The sequence below is a fragment of the Pundamilia nyererei genome, unplaced genomic scaffold (assembly GCF_000239375.1).
Source record: "Pundamilia nyererei isolate P.nyererei 1_Seehausen unplaced genomic scaffold, PunNye1.0 scaffold00200, whole genome shotgun sequence".
Lineage (NCBI taxonomy): Eukaryota > Metazoa > Chordata > Actinopteri > Cichliformes > Cichlidae > Pundamilia > Pundamilia nyererei.
This window is the reverse complement of record NW_005187601.1, coordinates 924149-941187: the sequence shown is the minus strand read 5'-3', so window position 1 is coordinate 941187 and position 17039 is coordinate 924149. Positions and strand designations below refer to the sequence as shown.

At 40.0% G+C, this 17039-nt stretch overlaps 1 protein-coding gene across 1 annotated transcript in view; it reads left to right on the top strand.

Annotated features, from left to right (window-relative positions):
• Positions 1-13257: 13257 nt before the first annotated feature.
• LOC102213240 (para-nitrobenzyl esterase) overlaps positions 13258-17039 on the top strand; it is a 21750-nt gene continuing 17968 nt past the window's right edge. The window contains exons 1-2 of the mRNA XM_005747604.1: positions 13258-13343; positions 15599-15869. Of these exons, the coding sequence (XP_005747661.1) occupies positions 15606-15869 (264 nt within the window). The 5' untranslated portion in view covers positions 13258-13343; positions 15599-15605. The remainder of the gene's footprint in view (positions 13344-15598; positions 15870-17039) is intronic.

Here is a 17039-nt window from a genome sequence, read left to right as displayed (position 1 = left end):
CAACCCTCCACAAGAGTTGTTTAACTACCCATGTGACATCCTTCCTAGTTTACTCTACTTCCTCTAAGGAAGTCGTGTCAGTGGGACTGAGGAGATCATTCAAATAGTTCCTCCACCACCGAACTACATCCTCAGTCAGCAACAGACCTGTTACTCAGAAGCTAAAGTGGGTCATATATCTGTAGGAAGGTTTGTGGTTCAATCCCTGGCTCCCCTAATGTGCATGTCTGCCCCTGAATCCAGCTTCCTCCCTCCTGACCTTCCAGACCATCTGCTACCTCTCTGTGATAAATCTGCTCTCATGTTGCTACCATGTTATTTAGCATCTCCTCAAGTTAACTTTGTAAACTGTGTGTTTTTACTTATCCATTCCCTGGGCTCAGAATGTGCAACTTACCTGTTTACTCACCTGGTGCTGGCCTTCATATCGAACGCTCACTGCTTGCTCTTCTACTCACCGCCATTCTCCAGATTTAAAACGTTAGACTACGTTCCAAGTAAGATATTCAGCCTTGCTCGCTCTTCCTCCAAACTTATCAACACAGAGCTAGCAGATTAACCCCGTTCTCCTAACTAGATCCACTCACTCCTCCTGATCACCTGTTGAAATAGTCTCCTGTGTTTAACAAAGTCATACCTCTAAATAATCTGTGTCTGCATTTGATTCCAAAACTTGGTGTCAGCCATCTCGACCATTGCCATCAGCTTATAAATATACAGAAAAAAGATGGATGTAACCACTGTGATAGCACTCATCGGTCTTTGAGGTCCAGTTCTGAAGCTTCAGTAAAGTCATAACACTGGCCAGTATTTTCACTCACCAGAACTGAAGCACATCCTTACTGGACTGTCTGTACTGCACAACAAGCCATAATAACATTCAAATAATTCCATTAAAGTCAACAACAGCACAAACATGGTAGCATGGAGTTCAAAGACTCCAAGTATCTATAGGACACCTGTCAATAAAAGCAGCCACGCCTCTAACTCCAGTATCTCGTTAACATAAATCAGCCCCACTTGGAGTTGATAAAGAAAACAATCCACAGAGGCCAAAACTGTCGTAGAAATGCTTTCTAACTGTGCACACTGGGCATTTTAACATGGATGTTTTTGAATAATTAAACTGAGAATTACATTTTTATCCAGTTTTGGACAATGATGTGTGCTTTGGCAAATCACAGACCTCTTAGTCTCTTGTGAAAAGGCTGTCTTATCTTTCCTTTCCTCCCCGGTGACACACTGTACGCTCTCGTGTGCATCTGAAGCAGCTGTGGGTGATATTTGGCTCCTAAATCAGTGTAATGATTCTGAAGGTACTGTCAGAGTTTCACTCCAAAGAAGAAAAGAAAGACTTTAATGTCGGCACTGTGCTGTGTTTCTTTTCTCATTTGATTTGGGAGCAATTTCAGCAGTTTGCATCAGAGGTTTAAAAGTTCTGTTTTGATAGAGGTTGTTCAAAAATCTTAATGTGGCTCTGATCTGTGGTGTGACTTGTTTACTCTGCAGGCACTCGCATTGATCAGCTTCATAAGTCAGTAATGTAGTGAGCGGCTTGTGAGAGATTGCTGTGAAACATCAAGGGAAAAAAATTGGTTTACGCTCTGTAAATGACTTGTAATGGTCTCCCCTGAGCAGAGGTGGTGTTCATCAGTGAGTAAGAACAGGAGAAGCACTTGGCAAGTCAGGGAAAGACTCAGGCGTGGACAAGTTAAAGCAGACATGTTGACATTTTGCTCACATTTTGAACTTTCAGGGCGTCTGATCACCAGAATTCTATAGAAAAGACGAGCAGCAGGCTGATGCAGTGGTTAGCTGTGAGGTGCTAACTGAACTGATTTGCTGGCCCTCCCTGGAGTCTGCGTGCTCCAGCTGGAGACTCCAGCTTCCTCCCACAGGCCACATACATGTATGTGCGGTTAACTGGTGATTCCAAAATTAATTGCAGGTATCAATGACACCTTTTTTTATTTATTTAACCTTTATTTAACAGGAAGATCCCACTGAGATTAAAAACCTCTTTTTCAAGGGAGACCTGGCCAAGATAGGCAGCAGCAGCAGCAGAAATTACTCAATTAAACACAGGCAGCAACAACACACATGCAAAAAATAAATGAATACAATAAAAATAAAATTCAAATAAAAATTCAATCAAAATGACAATCTAATTGAAACAGTTGCATGTTATGGACTTGGCCTCAAGGATTCTTAGTTTAGATTTAAAAGCACTTAATGAAATGAATTCAGTCATTTTCCAGTCGTTCTGCAGTTTGTTCCAAGCTGAGGGAGTTAAATGGACAAAAGCTCTTTTGCCAAATTCAGTTCAGGCAAATGGAACAGAAAGCAACAAGTAACCATGCGGACGAACAGAATACCGACCAGCAAGCAGGGAACATATATAAGAAGGCAGCAATCGCCTTATATATAAAACAGTAGAAATGAGAGTTCGTCCGACTGGCTAAAGCAGGCCGTCCTACCTGAGAGTATAACTCACAGAGGTGAGTCTGAGATTTACAGTTAGTGATGAGAGAATCACGACACACAGTATCAACCGTTCGAAGACAGTGAGCAGAAGCATTCAGATAGAATATCTCCATAATCCAGCACAGGTAAAAATGTTCCAGCAACAAGCTGCTTCTTTGTATTAAAAGAAAAACTTATTTTGAAAATAAAATCTCAGTTTGAACTTCAGATTTTTCACAAGACTCTACATTTGGTTTGAAAGTGAGCGAGCCCTCAATCAAGATACCCAGATATTTATACATGTGAACCAACTAGTGATGTGTCGGTCGCGAACAAAATGGCTCTTAGAGCCGAATCTTTGACGTGAGCCGTGGGTTTTTTGGGGGGTTTTTTTTGCCTTTTTCTCACCCTCTCTCGTGCATTTTTTTCCCGCTTCACTCCGCACGTGAGCCTTGTGCTTTGCGCTGGGCAGAGGGGGGAGGGGCGGTAGTTACACTCAGTAGCACAGGAACAGAGCGGGAGGGAGAGAGAGAGAAAGAGAGGATGCTAGGGGGCAGTGTTGAGCTTTTGTTACCTAGTGGCTACACAAGCCAGGAAGTACCAACGACCGGATTTGGTGTGTGGTAATAACAGGTAAATGAACATTTGTTTAAATTATTTGAATATATATGAGTGCTTGTGTATAAATACACAAACAATACACATATGCTTTCAATTGTGTAATTTAAGTGATCTAGGCAGCTGTTCTGGAAGTTCAGTTTAAGATAGAAATGTGTTTTGGAGTTTGTACGTGTTTTGTCTCTAGGGGCCACGACATATATTTATATATAAACATATATAAATAAAACCACTTTTTTTTTTACATTAGTAATTCCTTTTGTGAATAATTTTATATTATTGTTAATAATAAATTAATTAAAGCAACAGGTTGGGAGCTGAAAGAGCCGGTTCTCTAAAAAGAGCTGGAAATCCCATCACTAGAACCAACTCTATTTTACTACCTTTAAGAGTGGTTACTGATCACCTTATTGTCTGCGTACAAGTGTGGCCCTATGATAAAGTGGTAAAGATAAAGAAACACATTTTTACACACTTATAAAATCAATATTATTTGAAAATGTGAGAAGCTGCAAATCAATAGTAAATATTTAGGTTGTATTACTTTTTGTGACCTGTACTGAAGCTGACACTACACAAAAGAAAGCCTCACTCACCACACCATCCTCGCCCTTTCATGCTGCCTAATTATATCCTTAAGCAGGAAAAAATATTTAGAAGAGGAAAAAAGCTCCGTTATTCTAAGATTACTCCAGACCGAAGGAAAAAGGCAAAAAATCTAATTTGGTTGGGCTTTATTTACGTGGACTTGAAGCTCCTGCCAGCGAGGCACACATCAACCAACCAAATCACTACACACACACACAGAAATGGTTCACTGCCATTCATAAGTCACAGTGTAATTCTGGCCTCCTGGCTCACTGCTTTAGATGAATGTTTCTACCCAGAAAGCAAACAAGATTCTGAAACCATGTTAATATTACCCAGCTGAGTGAAACTGAAACCAATCATCCCTCTTTCTCCCAGTCTGCAGCCTTACTGTGCCACCACACTGTCAAGGGAAACAATACTACCAGTAAATAGTATTTGAGGAACAGAAGGCAAACAAGGCCAAATATCTGCATAGATGTAGTAGCACTCATGTTTATTAAACACCAAAAAATGAAATATGCAGAAAAACTGCAGCCTCCAGGGTAGCAAAATGAAACAGAACTACCCAAAACAAACGATTCCTCTAATGGTCACTTACTGCTTGGATTCATCACAAAGTCGGTTCCACAGACTCCAACGTCAAACTCACCAGAGTTACATCAGAAACAAACATGATTACAGCTCTAAACACTGGGTTTGGTTTCTAATGCTAGGTGAAACTATATACAGAATCAAAATTTAGCATCATATTTTATGTCACAGTGAATTATGCATGCACCTTGCTAACCGAGATACACACCCAGCACTAATCGGCCCTGTGCAGTCTGACTCGGCACTAGTTTTAGTCCCCTCTGGTGCACTTTTGGAATGTTTCAGGATGACATTTCTGTCAAGTCTTGGATAGTGCACTTCTGAGATTAGTGTGTGCGCCTGTGTTCTTTTTAGCTTCCTAATATCACACTCTGTGTGTATTTCACATGAAATAAAATGGCTTTCTTGCACCAACAAAGAGCTATTAGGTAAAACTGAGTAGAAACTTGGTGCATCTTGAACGACTGAAAGATTAATAGGCTCTGTTTTGAGTTTTGTTCAAAAAAGAATGACTTCATATAAGAAAAAAATATATCACATATGCAGGACACCTTAAGCTAGTTTTTTAATTAAGCAGCAGGGCAGAAAAAGTCAGGCCTGCATCAAGACACGAGGACTAAACCCCAATTCAACCAGACCCAGAACTGATCCTGAATTAAAACAGGACTACAACAGTTCAAAATCAGGACTACTGAGGACTTAACCAAAACAGACCCAGAATCAGAACTAGATGATAGTAGCACTAAAAATCATCATAGACCTGCACTACACCAAAGACATGCAGCTTGTGGGGATAGGTTAATTGGTTAATCCAAATTGTCACTAGGTGTGAATGTGCGAGTGAATGTGAGTGTTGGTTGTCTGTCCCTGTGTGTTGGCCCTGCGACAGACTGGCGACCTGTCCAGGGTGTACCCCGCCTCTCGCCCTATGACAGCTGGGATAGGCTCCAGCGCCCCCCGCGACCCTGAAAAGGACAAGCGGAAGTGAATGGATGGATGGATGGATGGACCTGCACTACACTTGTTTTTTAATTCTACCAAAGTCCACTATTTAGATTCAGAAACGTTTATATAATTATTTAGCCTTGTTGTGCAAACAAGCCTGCAAAACTTAATAAATATAGAATTTGAAAAATAACAAACCTAAAAAGAAACACTAGGTACGAGATACATGAGGACCTATGATACGGTGATTTTGGTAAACAACCATTTGACTAACATGTGTGTCTCACCTGCTCTTGTTCCTCTCTCTCCCTCTCTGTTCCGCTCTCTGTGTTCCAACAATGAATCCCATTTGTATTGAAAGCATTAGTTTGCATGTGTTGTTCCCTGTATCACCTTCAGTTTTGATTTGTGGACGTTGTCGTCTGTTAAACTCTAATGAAACATCAAATAACGGTCAGTTTTTGTTTCATCCACTCCACTCTCATCTGCGTTTGAGTTCACATTTCCACCACCAGAGATCATGGCAAATATTATGTTAAAGTCATGTCTTAAGAAACATATGGCCTCTGAGACGATCCATCTGCTCTTCACTGCAGGCGTACCAGAAATGGTCTCAATACTGACGTGACTGTCAAAAAGTCGTTCTTAAGGAAGGAAAAACAGCTCAAAATTTCACAAGAACTGGACTAGAAATCAGTGGCAACAGGTGTTATGGAGTGAGGAAATTCAAATTTGAGAAAATCTTTTTGTTCAGATTGTTACTTAAATGGTTGTCTACAGCTGGTGGCTCCATCATAGCTTGGGGGTTCGTTTTATCCAGTGGTTCTGGGGATCTAATTATTAACACAGAACTCAATTTTAATCATCTGGAAAGCATCTGTAGCATCAAACACACTGCCAATGCAGTGAAAGCGTACCTGGATAGGAAAACATAGATTGTCCTCCCAACAGCCTGAACATCATCATTATTGAAGCAGCGTGGGATCATCATGATTGAACAAATGAAAGGCAACATCGAAAGAAGAACTTTGTCCTCCAAAAAGCCCAGAAAACCTACTGAAGACCGCTTAGAGGAATTATAAGAAAGCCTGACTAAGAGTTCAGGCTGTGCCTAAGAATAATGGTAGTCGTACCAAATACTGAATTGAACACACTGGATCAAGACTTCAAGACTTTTGAAGAATTAAACAATCATGTTCAACTTCAAGCTGATTATTTCTATAATTCTTATTTATTGTATATCTAATATTTATGTTCATCCCATTATAAAGTATCTTTGTCAGGGACTGTACATACTGTATCTGATCTATTGTACACAGATATAGAGGAGCAGCTGGCAGGGCCTGAATTCTGGCTGGGAAATGGTAGAGCTGGTCTGTTGGAGGCTGGAGCTGAGCTTTGTCAGGTGATAGACATGAAACTGAAGCAGAGGAACAAACATCCCATACACATGAATGGAGAAGCTGAAATCATTTGTCACAGGAACAGTGACACTGAGGTTTATCTGACTGTAGATATTTGAAGTTTTCATTGGTCAGGGAGAAGTCAGACACACTCACAGTATACAAAGAACCTGGTAGCTTTTGCAAAATAATGTTGTTTCTGTGTGCAAAGTAAAAGATAGATTATGATAAGATTAAGATACGATTTTTAATAATTATTATTTTTCGATATTTTATACAATAAAATAGTAACAACAATTTTCCAAAATAAGCAAAAAGAACATTAAAAAATAACTTGTTCTGATTATCCGCACTGGCAGCTGGAAGTGCAGCAAAATTCTTACTCCCCCTGATGCTAATAGTCAGTTGTGGGGTTTTTGCTAGATAATACCCTGCAGTCATTGGCTGCAGTTTTCAACAACAACAACAACACCTCCCCGTGTGCAATCCCAGCACATTCTTCTTTGGTGAATCGCTCAAGGTCCTCCAGATTTGATGGTCTTCAGTTCGCCCCACAGATTTTCAGTAAATTCACTCTGGTCTTCTGGACATAGTTCTTCAGCAGGAATGATGTAAGTTTTGTTCCTTCATGTTGGAAGACAGCAGTGACTCAGACTGACAGACTGAAACCTGCTCGAGGTTTTCTTTCAGAATCTTCACATATTCTTCTGTCGTTGTGATTCCTTCCACCTCGATGAAATCCACAGATCCAGAAACACTGTAGGAGCCTTTTTTTTTTCTTTTGTTTACTGGATGTAAATTGAACAAGATAAGTACGGCTGGATTTATTGGACTTTATCAATAGTTACTAAAGGTTTCATTCACAACAGTGGCATCAACCCATCGAACACCTCAGTGGCTTCAAGCGTAGCCTCTACAAGCACCGACTGCCTTCTTGTAGACTACAATGTGTCGATTAAGTCACTCACTGGAGTCTTTGTAGTTGTTCTGCTAAAAATGCATTTTGAAGTGATATTACACTGGATGTGTACCTGTACCATTTTATATGCTGTACAAGGGCATAGATTTGGTTGTGGCGTTGGTGGGGACAGATGATTCCACCGCCGAACCCTGCCCTGTTTCTTTTTTTTTCCTTTTTGTCTTTGCTTCTTGATAAAAAAAAGGAGAAATACACTAGCCTACATATGCTATTCTACATGCTTTTAAACCATTTAAAATCACAATTCATAGTTTTATATGTGAATTATATAATGTTAAAGTACTATTAAACAAATGACTAAGTATTTTAGACTTTAATTTACTTCAGCCATATTCCATATAAATCAGGTATCATGCTAAAATAAAAATAGCTTAAAATACAGTCATCACAATAAAAGAATATGACTTTAAGGACTTAACAAAATTACTTCAGTTATAGTGCACCAACATCTCTTACACATTAGCACTAAGGGAACACTGAATGACCTGCTGGTTTTTGTCCATAAAACTACTCATCTAAGAATCCGGTTGATGTTGTTCAGTCTGACGTCACTAGCCGTGTCTGGGTCTAAACTCCGCTGCAGGTCCATATATCAAACTATCACTGTGGCATTACTGAGAGTTGAAAAACTGTCTAAAGTTTTTCATCTTTAATAAAATGATCAGCGTTCTGCTCTACCAGGTGTAACAATTGAGTTTAACATCCAGGCATCCATGAAAACGGAATTTATGACATTTAATGGAGTTAGAAGTTAGCAGGGAGTTAGCTCGCTAGCTTCTATCTAAATACAATATAGCATGTCCTGACTGCGGGGTTTTGGAAACAAATTAAAACGTACAGCTCTGCTATCACTTCCAGCATAAATGAAGACAGAAAACTAAACAGCAGTGACGTTTGTAGGGTTACTGAAGTTTGGCTAGCTGGTATATAATGATGTGCTACGTGACCGCTAGCGACACAGCTATGTTAGCATAATATAAACAAGCTAACTTTTTTCCACTGGATAAAAGTTAACGTGAGTGTTCTCGGTGGTCAGGAACAAATGTAATCGCATGGCAGGATGCTGTAAAAGGACCAAACTTCAGCCAGAGAACAACTGAGATAATCCATCCATAATACGAGGTTAGTCATTCATATACTGCTGCATGGGCTGGGCTGTAGTTACATCCTAAGGTTAGGATAAATGATTAGCGGTAATAAAAGCCGAGGGAGGTCAACAGGGATCACTGACTGTTTTAGGAGCTTTTTGAGATCAAATAGAAGAAAATACATAACATTAAACATGTTAACAACACAAAAGCCATATTAAACGCAGACTACATTTAGACCCGGAAGTAGGATTCGTCGCGTCATCACTGTGATTCCACCTGTGATCTTGTGTAACCATTACTCTCTGAGCTTTGTGTTGGTTCTTCTGTCACCTGACAAATAGGACATTGTTGAGTATTGCAGCATCGACAGCGATCAACTCGAAGGAAAATGACGACGGAGGCAAAAATGTCCTTAATATTTTGGGAACTTTATTCCACATCAACACGCGGCAAAACTTTCCTCATGGGTGCCATTTTCGTTGTGTTATACTTTTTTCTTCTTAGGGGCGTGATGACGCAGCATCCGTGCTCTTACAATGAAACAGTGCCTCCTTGTGGTGACAACTAAAATACTGTCTCTGTTAAACCCCAGTAACCATAATGCAGTTAAACACTGTACAACATGAGTACACACAATGAATATCTTAACAGACATACATGACAATAAGAATAAAATGTGTTTCTGTCAATTTGTGCAGATCTTGACTCATCTGTAATGTTTGTAGCGTGAGTGCATTTTTAAAACAATTTGTGCAAACTGCACTACAAGGTGGATTATTTGCGAAATCATGACTACCTCATGATATTTTGTCTCAAAAATGAACCCTATGAATATGTCAGTACCATTAGGATGAAATGATTGTGTTACCAACATTTTAACATTAGACATATAATTTTAACTTCCTCTGTAAACTAATATCCTGGCTTGCTCGAGGCTGCCGTTTTCTCTGACAGTTTCAATCAAAATTAGAAATGCTGCTCTGGGAGACTGAGAGAACTAACAGTGCCGCCTGTTGTGCAGTTAGTTTCCAAAACACGTTATTCATGGTTACATACAGTTTTAGACTGATGTGGGCCAAAGCCTAGCATAGCCTGTAACGTTATTACGACGGACACATTTTATGAGTTAATTTGGCTTTAAGTACAGGTTTCTTTGAAAAATACTTTCTTATATCCAGGTTCTTCCTTTTTGCTGCCATCCTCCTCTCCTCCTCGCAGCGCAGGCTTGCCGCTGCTAAAACTAAACAGAGCTCCCTGAAAGGCTCAGCCGTTTGTGTGACCTCCTGCTCACCAAAGAGTCATAAAGGCAGGAAGTTTACTAAGCAAGAAACCAGAACCTTCACATAGGATGTGCCTATAATAAAACACTACAGCCTCCCCCACCATTCAACAGGCTGGGAGGGGTCAGAAACAAAGGTCTTTGATCCCACCAAGAACCAAGACTTACAAATTTCAGTACAATAATGGCAACATTTAACAACCTAACAGGTACAGTCGTCAACGCTGGTGTTTACAACCTAATAAAAGATACACTTTTAGATATAGAACTTAAATGTTAAGCACTACATCTCACATTTGATGCCCTGCAGATTTTACATTAATATTTCTCACAAAACTTAAAGCTGCCACTCTTTATACATGCAAATGTGTATAAAGACACACAAAAACAGATCCTGTATTCACTCAGCCTGCAGGCCACCAGTGATTTTACAAACTTTGAGCATTACAGAGTTAACCCACAGCCTTGCACAGCAGTGATTTTGTGGCTCAATAAAGAGGCCAGAATCACAATCATTTTCATTTGGCCAATATTTGCACACAAACAAGGAATTTCTCCCAGGTTCACTTTGCTCTCTTCGTACAAACCCCCCCAGAAAGGTTTCATTACTGTATAAAATATATAAAACTATACAAACTATAAATGCAAAACGGAGTTTCTGAGGGCTTGTAATTTTGATCCTGGTAATCTTTGTTTTTTCTAAAATGGTTCTGTTATCGTTTGCAAATAGAAAATATTTTAATTTTTTTGAGAAAACTATTGAAAATCCTTTGCTCTGTTGAAAAAATGCAGTTGGAAAGATTTAGACAAAAACTTTACATTTGGTAAATGAGGCTAATAATCTTGTCCTCATCTATATTTGCCATGGCCTGCATGATGGTTATTGTTAGTTGCTGTAATTCTTAGGTGGAGTTGTTTGTATTGTCCTGAAGTTTGAGTGTATGTTTTACTGGTTACTCTGTCTGCTTTGTCCCTGTTACAGTTTTATATTAAAACCGGAGTACTGGCAGCTGGCAGTGCTGTCAAACAAAGCTTTTGGGAAATACTTTCCAAAATTGAAATTTTCATTAGGGGACTAATAATTCTGTCCCCATTTGTACATATCCCGTCCATCATCACATGTTCGAACATGTCATTTCTTCGTCTTGTTGGTTTTGCTGGTTATCCTGTTCCATTTCTCCCTGGCTCTTTACTTGCTTGTTTTCCTTTGTGGATTTATTTCTTTGTGTGGACTCTTCCTTCTTGGAGTTTGCCACTACTTTTGGTTTACTTTGCGTCCCTGCCAGCAAACAACATTTCTTATCTTTACACAGTTTTCCTGCTTTTGCTTCCCTATTGATCCCAACACAGATCAAACTATTAACGAATGCTGAGAACGTGTAGGCGGTCCTCTGCATCGATCCATATTGATTTGACTAATGTGGCTTCTGTTGTATTTGTCGTTATAGAGCCAGCTTTAGGCCCCTGTGTTTGTATCTGTGATATATACTGACTGTAGTAAATAACAACCTCAAAGGCAGAAAGCTGAGCAAAGATCTGGGGAAGGTTGTTGTTTCTTTCTAATTAGACTTGAAACCACCTCAAGAAAACAGCTGATCCCTTTGGACTGAGCAGCGTATCAACAGTGCTATAACAGAATTAACAAATGCTTAAATGGACAGAGTAGCTGTAGTCAGATATTAACCTCTTTCCACACAGATACTGAAATGCAAATTAATTTTGTTTAAAGGGTAACATTTTCTATTTTCTGAAATGTTTTACTTCAACCTAACCCTAAACCTGCCCGAGTGGTTTACTGGTGACCTCGTGGAGCTCAAGAAGTTAGTGGTTAGATCGGTGAATTCCAATAACAAACCAAGCTCCCATAATGGACAAGGAGGAGCACAAGACATGGATCAAGTATGAAAAGTGCTTTGAATGTGCATTCTTTCTAATATAGGGGTGAATCCTGTGGTTGTGTTCCAGTCTTATAGAAGTCAGTGGGGAAAACTGTCCACCGTATCTTATCTTATCAGATTCGCACCCCTGTGGTTAAAATCTGTCTTTAAAACACCAAAACAACAACAGCAGAAATGCTCATCGTGAGATTTCATAAATGGGACCAGTGGGTTACATCAGGGTAACTACATTATATATAACTACATTATATATAACTACATTATACAGACGATGGCTCCCACATATGCTCTACCACTTGAGACAGCTGAAAGAGCCTTTACCTGGAAAAGTTCATTCATGGAATTCTGGTTGAGTATTCGTGTTTGTCCTTATGTGACATTAGGAAATCTGCTGCCACCCAGTGGATAACAAATTGCCTTAAAATGGGACTGCTCTCATTTCTAATGATTTTATTTTTTTTGACGTAATATCCCACATGCTCAACTAAGCATCCGTGCACTGTTGCACATTCAGCAGCTGTAGTAGGAAGGTAAGAACATCCTCTCCTTGTATCACTGGCTGCTGAGCACAGGCAGCTGCTGTTCTCTGCTTAGATGTTTTTATTATCATATAACTGCTAATAACCACATACAGTTCTGCCACTTTATTTAAACCTCACTGTATAAATTATTCTTTTTCAGACACTTAGGGTATAATCTTTGTGATGCACTGGATCCTTTCTTTGTGTCCTGATAATTGGCACATAGAGACAAACTTTCTTATTATACTTTAAATCAGCCATTCCCAAAGTCAAGAGTGCTGTGGCCCACTTAAAATCCTATGGAGTCCAAGCGATATTACATCTCCACTAATCAAAATACAAGAAAAATTTATGTATTTTCTTAGGGAACAAAAACTATTCTAAAAACAAACAGCACATGAACAATGATAACTCACACGCTTTACTGAAGTTGTGTTAGTAAATCATGCAATTCTTTCTGTCCACAGTTTGCGTTTCTCCACTGCAGTCTCGTCTTTCTTTTTTTGTGTGCAATAAAAATACATGTAATATCCATTTTCCTCGTCCCTGCACAGAAACTGAAATGGTCTGGTTGTAGCACAAGTCAGCATGGTTTGATGGTTAACCTTTTATACCTGGTATGTTACTGTAATATATTACTGCATTTAATACAGTTACACATGGTATTGCTGGCCCGCACTAGTAATCACAAACGATCCTATTAACAAACACCTGTGTGATAATGTGGAAATCCACAGACGGAGTTTGGGGTGTATGTTAGTTTAACCATTGTGATTAGCTAATCAGGGCCGATTTTTAAATCATTTTATTTATTTATTTATTTTCCCGTATATTCTAAGTTTCGTGTCCCTTTAAATGTCCATGAATGTCCGCGCTCCGCCCACTGGAGAACTAAACGCGTCAACTGTTGAGGTTTTTGGAGAGTTTGTGCTTTCTTGCGTTCTTTGGCAGTTTATAGGACATGGTAAGTTAAGAAACTGCGATGTTAATTTCTTCTGCAGTTATCTGAGGCGTTAGTAATAAATCTGTCGAGCGAGAGGAAGTTTAGATTGAGGGCAGGAACGGTGTTATGCCCAAAAGTCATCGACTGCCATAAAGGGTTTTGTTTTTATGCGTTATTTATGTCACTGTGACACTTTGTACCCGGATTAAAAAAAACAGGGATGCATAAAAGTCACTGCTGAAAACTGAGTGCAGGATCTAACCTGTGACACGAATGTTGTTTGAGGCTTAATCCTGAGAAACAAGTTTGACAGATTTCAGCCCAACAAGTTGTTTATAACATTTGAACAACTTGTTTGCAGCTGAGGGAAAAGTGCATTGTGGCGAAAAGCGCTGACAGCATATTAACGTCAGACAAAATCGCTCTTTTAGCTTCTCGTCTTCTTTTTGGGTTAATTGTGAGAGAAATCTGTGACCCGAGCAGCTGAAACGCTGAGCCTACACGTTGAAGTCGCTGTAACCTGTTGGCAGCTCTGATTAATTCTGGCACGTCCGGTTATTGTTCCCGCACAGTTTTTTTCGTTGGTGTCGGACAGCCGCTCCTCATGTCTTCATATTCTTCTGTTTCGTGTTTGTTTAATGTTCAGCAGTAGTTCTCCAGGCTTTCGCGTGTTTCTTTGGGAATTGGCTGCTTTTTCACTCATTTTCACTTCAACCAGTCAAACCAAGTTGTTATCGTGTCTTTAGGCACTTACTAGACTGTTGTTACTAGAAGCCTGTCACAAAGTAGAAGTTCTTCTCATTATTTGAACGTATGAAAAATACCGGCGATAACAAAGTTTTGATGGATATAAAATCTTATTTTTGATTTGAGCAGTCTGTATTCTGCATTTCAGTCAACTCCAGCTGCTGTATGTTCTGTCTGTTGGTCATTTTGGAGTTTGTGTAGAAGTAGTTCTGTTCATCGGCACATTTCTTCCTGATGTTTCTTGTTATTTTGTAAACTGGTGGGAACAAATGTGGAATGGGGGGAATGTGGAGGGAACGTTGTACAGCTGGTCCTGAGGTAAACTGAACAGATTGGTTAGAATTCGCACAAAGAACAATACACAAGGTGCCACAATTCACACTGCATATCAGTAAAATCAGCTGTTCCCTCTGTAGCACAGCTGCTGACCCTGATGTATGCATAGACTGTACATAAAAGAAGGATTGGGGCCACTGTGACATCACTCATCTGTTTCTGGCTTCCAAGTTTTAAGCTCCACCCTTCATGTGTGTTTTTATTTTTTTCAGTTATTTGGAGTCTTAATTGGATGAAAGCATGGACTGCCAAGTTATCGATTCATGCCTTGAGGCGACTTTTGTTGTGATTTGGCGCTAAAATATAAATAAAATTGAATGGAATTGAATGTTAACTACCCTGATTAGCAAGCTCCAGCCATAAACTGTGCTTGAATACTGTAAGTGCTGAGTGACAGACTAATAAAACACTGACCACAACCGAAGTACAGATGTCTTGGGTTGTCTGTACCACACAGCAGATCAGTCTGATAATTACATTAAAAGGCTCCAACGGGCACCAGCAGCACAAACAGCGAGTTCCAGTTCAATGACCTCGTTTACCTCGTTTACAGCTGCTGTGAACAGAATAAACAGTTTGTATTTTTGTAGCAGGCTGTAAACTTTCTCTGTAGTGCTTTATAGTCGGGTATTTTTACATGGGAGTCTCATTTTTAGAGCCATAAATGGAGGCTTCAGCTTGTTTATGAGGCAGTGAGAGTGAGGGTATAAACAAAAAGTTTAGAAATGGTTTTTAAAGCTAAGAATGTCATCCACCCCGATGGGTAACTTCGTAATCAGGTTCTAAATCAAGAGCTTGACAAAAGCCTGGAAGAATGTTTCAGAAGTTCTCTGCAGAGATGTCGGGTTAGCTGGACCGGAGCTACTTTATATAGAAGATATACAACAGCTGGTTTTGAGCGAAACTCAATTAAAGGCTTCTGATCAAGCTGCTCTTTATTTTTTGTGGAGAACTAAAGCACATATTTGTTATACAGCAGGCACTGCTCATTACATGACTAATATCATCCCAGTGACTGTGGTGCTGGAAGCATCAGATAGAAATCTTCCTGATGTGTGAGGAGTGTGTTTTGGTGATGTCTAACCTGTAAACATGCATTTTGGACGGACCATAATTCCCGTGTCCCCCTCATGCAGACGAGATCTGATCTGGTCTGAGGTGAAGTCATTATCATTTTCCGTTTCCTGACCCAGAGTGAAGATGAATGAGGATGCATTCGAGGTTCCAGAGAGGACCGAGTACCGCTACTTGGTACAGGAGGAGGATGAGGAGGAGGTGCAGTATGTGCGTCACAGACACTACATCAGCCCCTTCCTGGTCCTGTCCAAACGCTGCATCTTCCTCATCTGCCTCGGCGTGCTCGCTCTGCTCGCTCTGGCCGCCTACCTGGGTTACATAGCCCAGACGCTGCCACCGGGACTCGCCCAGGTGTCAACTGACTGTGGCGACTTTAGAGGAAGATATGTGAGTTTGTACTCTTCATAATATCAGATCTAAGATGTATTGCAACCACTTTTCAAAAACTACTTTTTAATTCATTTAACCCTCATTTCCTGAAGTCTGTAACTGTAATCCTGTACCAAATGTAATCGTTAACCTAGCTTAGCCTTGCTTTCACTTCCCCAGGATGCTGCAACACACAAGATTTGTGCTTCATCTGCAGAAATAACAAAGTAGAGCTCGTGATCGAATTTGTGTCTTTTTTTCTGTGAACACGAGCTGGCTGCTGCAGGATGAGTTTCATGCAGTCAGCACTCAGCTCAGTTTATTTACATTAAGTTATTTTTAATGATCATTTTCGCACACTGAGTATTTTTTTATGTTTCTCAAAAAAAAAAGAAGAAGTTTGTTAAATAAACGAAATAAACTGCTTAAAAGCAGTAAAGGAACATCAGCCTGACTGTTTGATGGTGGGTCAGGGACACACAGACGTCTATATTCTAGACAACAGCACCCGGATCAGCTTCGAGTATTGGGGTGAAATCCAGAACCGGGTCTCAGACCCTGCACTGGTGCTGTGGTGGCAAATTTTGAAGCCATCCTGATAACCTTCTCCCACCAACGATGTGGAGATCCAACCCTTTTAGATCCAATTAAAATCAAGACACTTAAAAATATGCTCTGGAAAAGAGTAGAATTCTTGGAACAGAGTTTAATACAATGAATCATATGAACAGCAGGAAAAATACATACAGACATTTAGCAAGAGAATTACATAGCAGAAAGCAAGCAAAGCAAAACCCTGGGGTGTACAGCCTTAAGCACAGACAAAAGAGCAACACAGAGACGGACAGAGAGAAACAGCAGAGGGGAAAAACGAGCTGGGGGTGTCCTCTGGTCATCTAATATATAGGGACCAGTATCCCCGCCCCCTGCTGCTGGGTAACTTTCCCACCCATCCAAACACAGCTGCAGGGGTCAGGTAGCGGCCAAGGTCTTGGCCAAAGGCCAGTCAGGACTCTGACTACCCCTTGCTCTGGCTTATCACAATAGGTCATGACACGGTCAAACATCACACATTAATCCTAATTATTAAATCTTACACAGCAAGTGGCACAATCTTATAACATATAATCTTATAACTACATAGGTTACATGCTTTCTCATATATAAAAACACTTCAGTGTGGGTTCA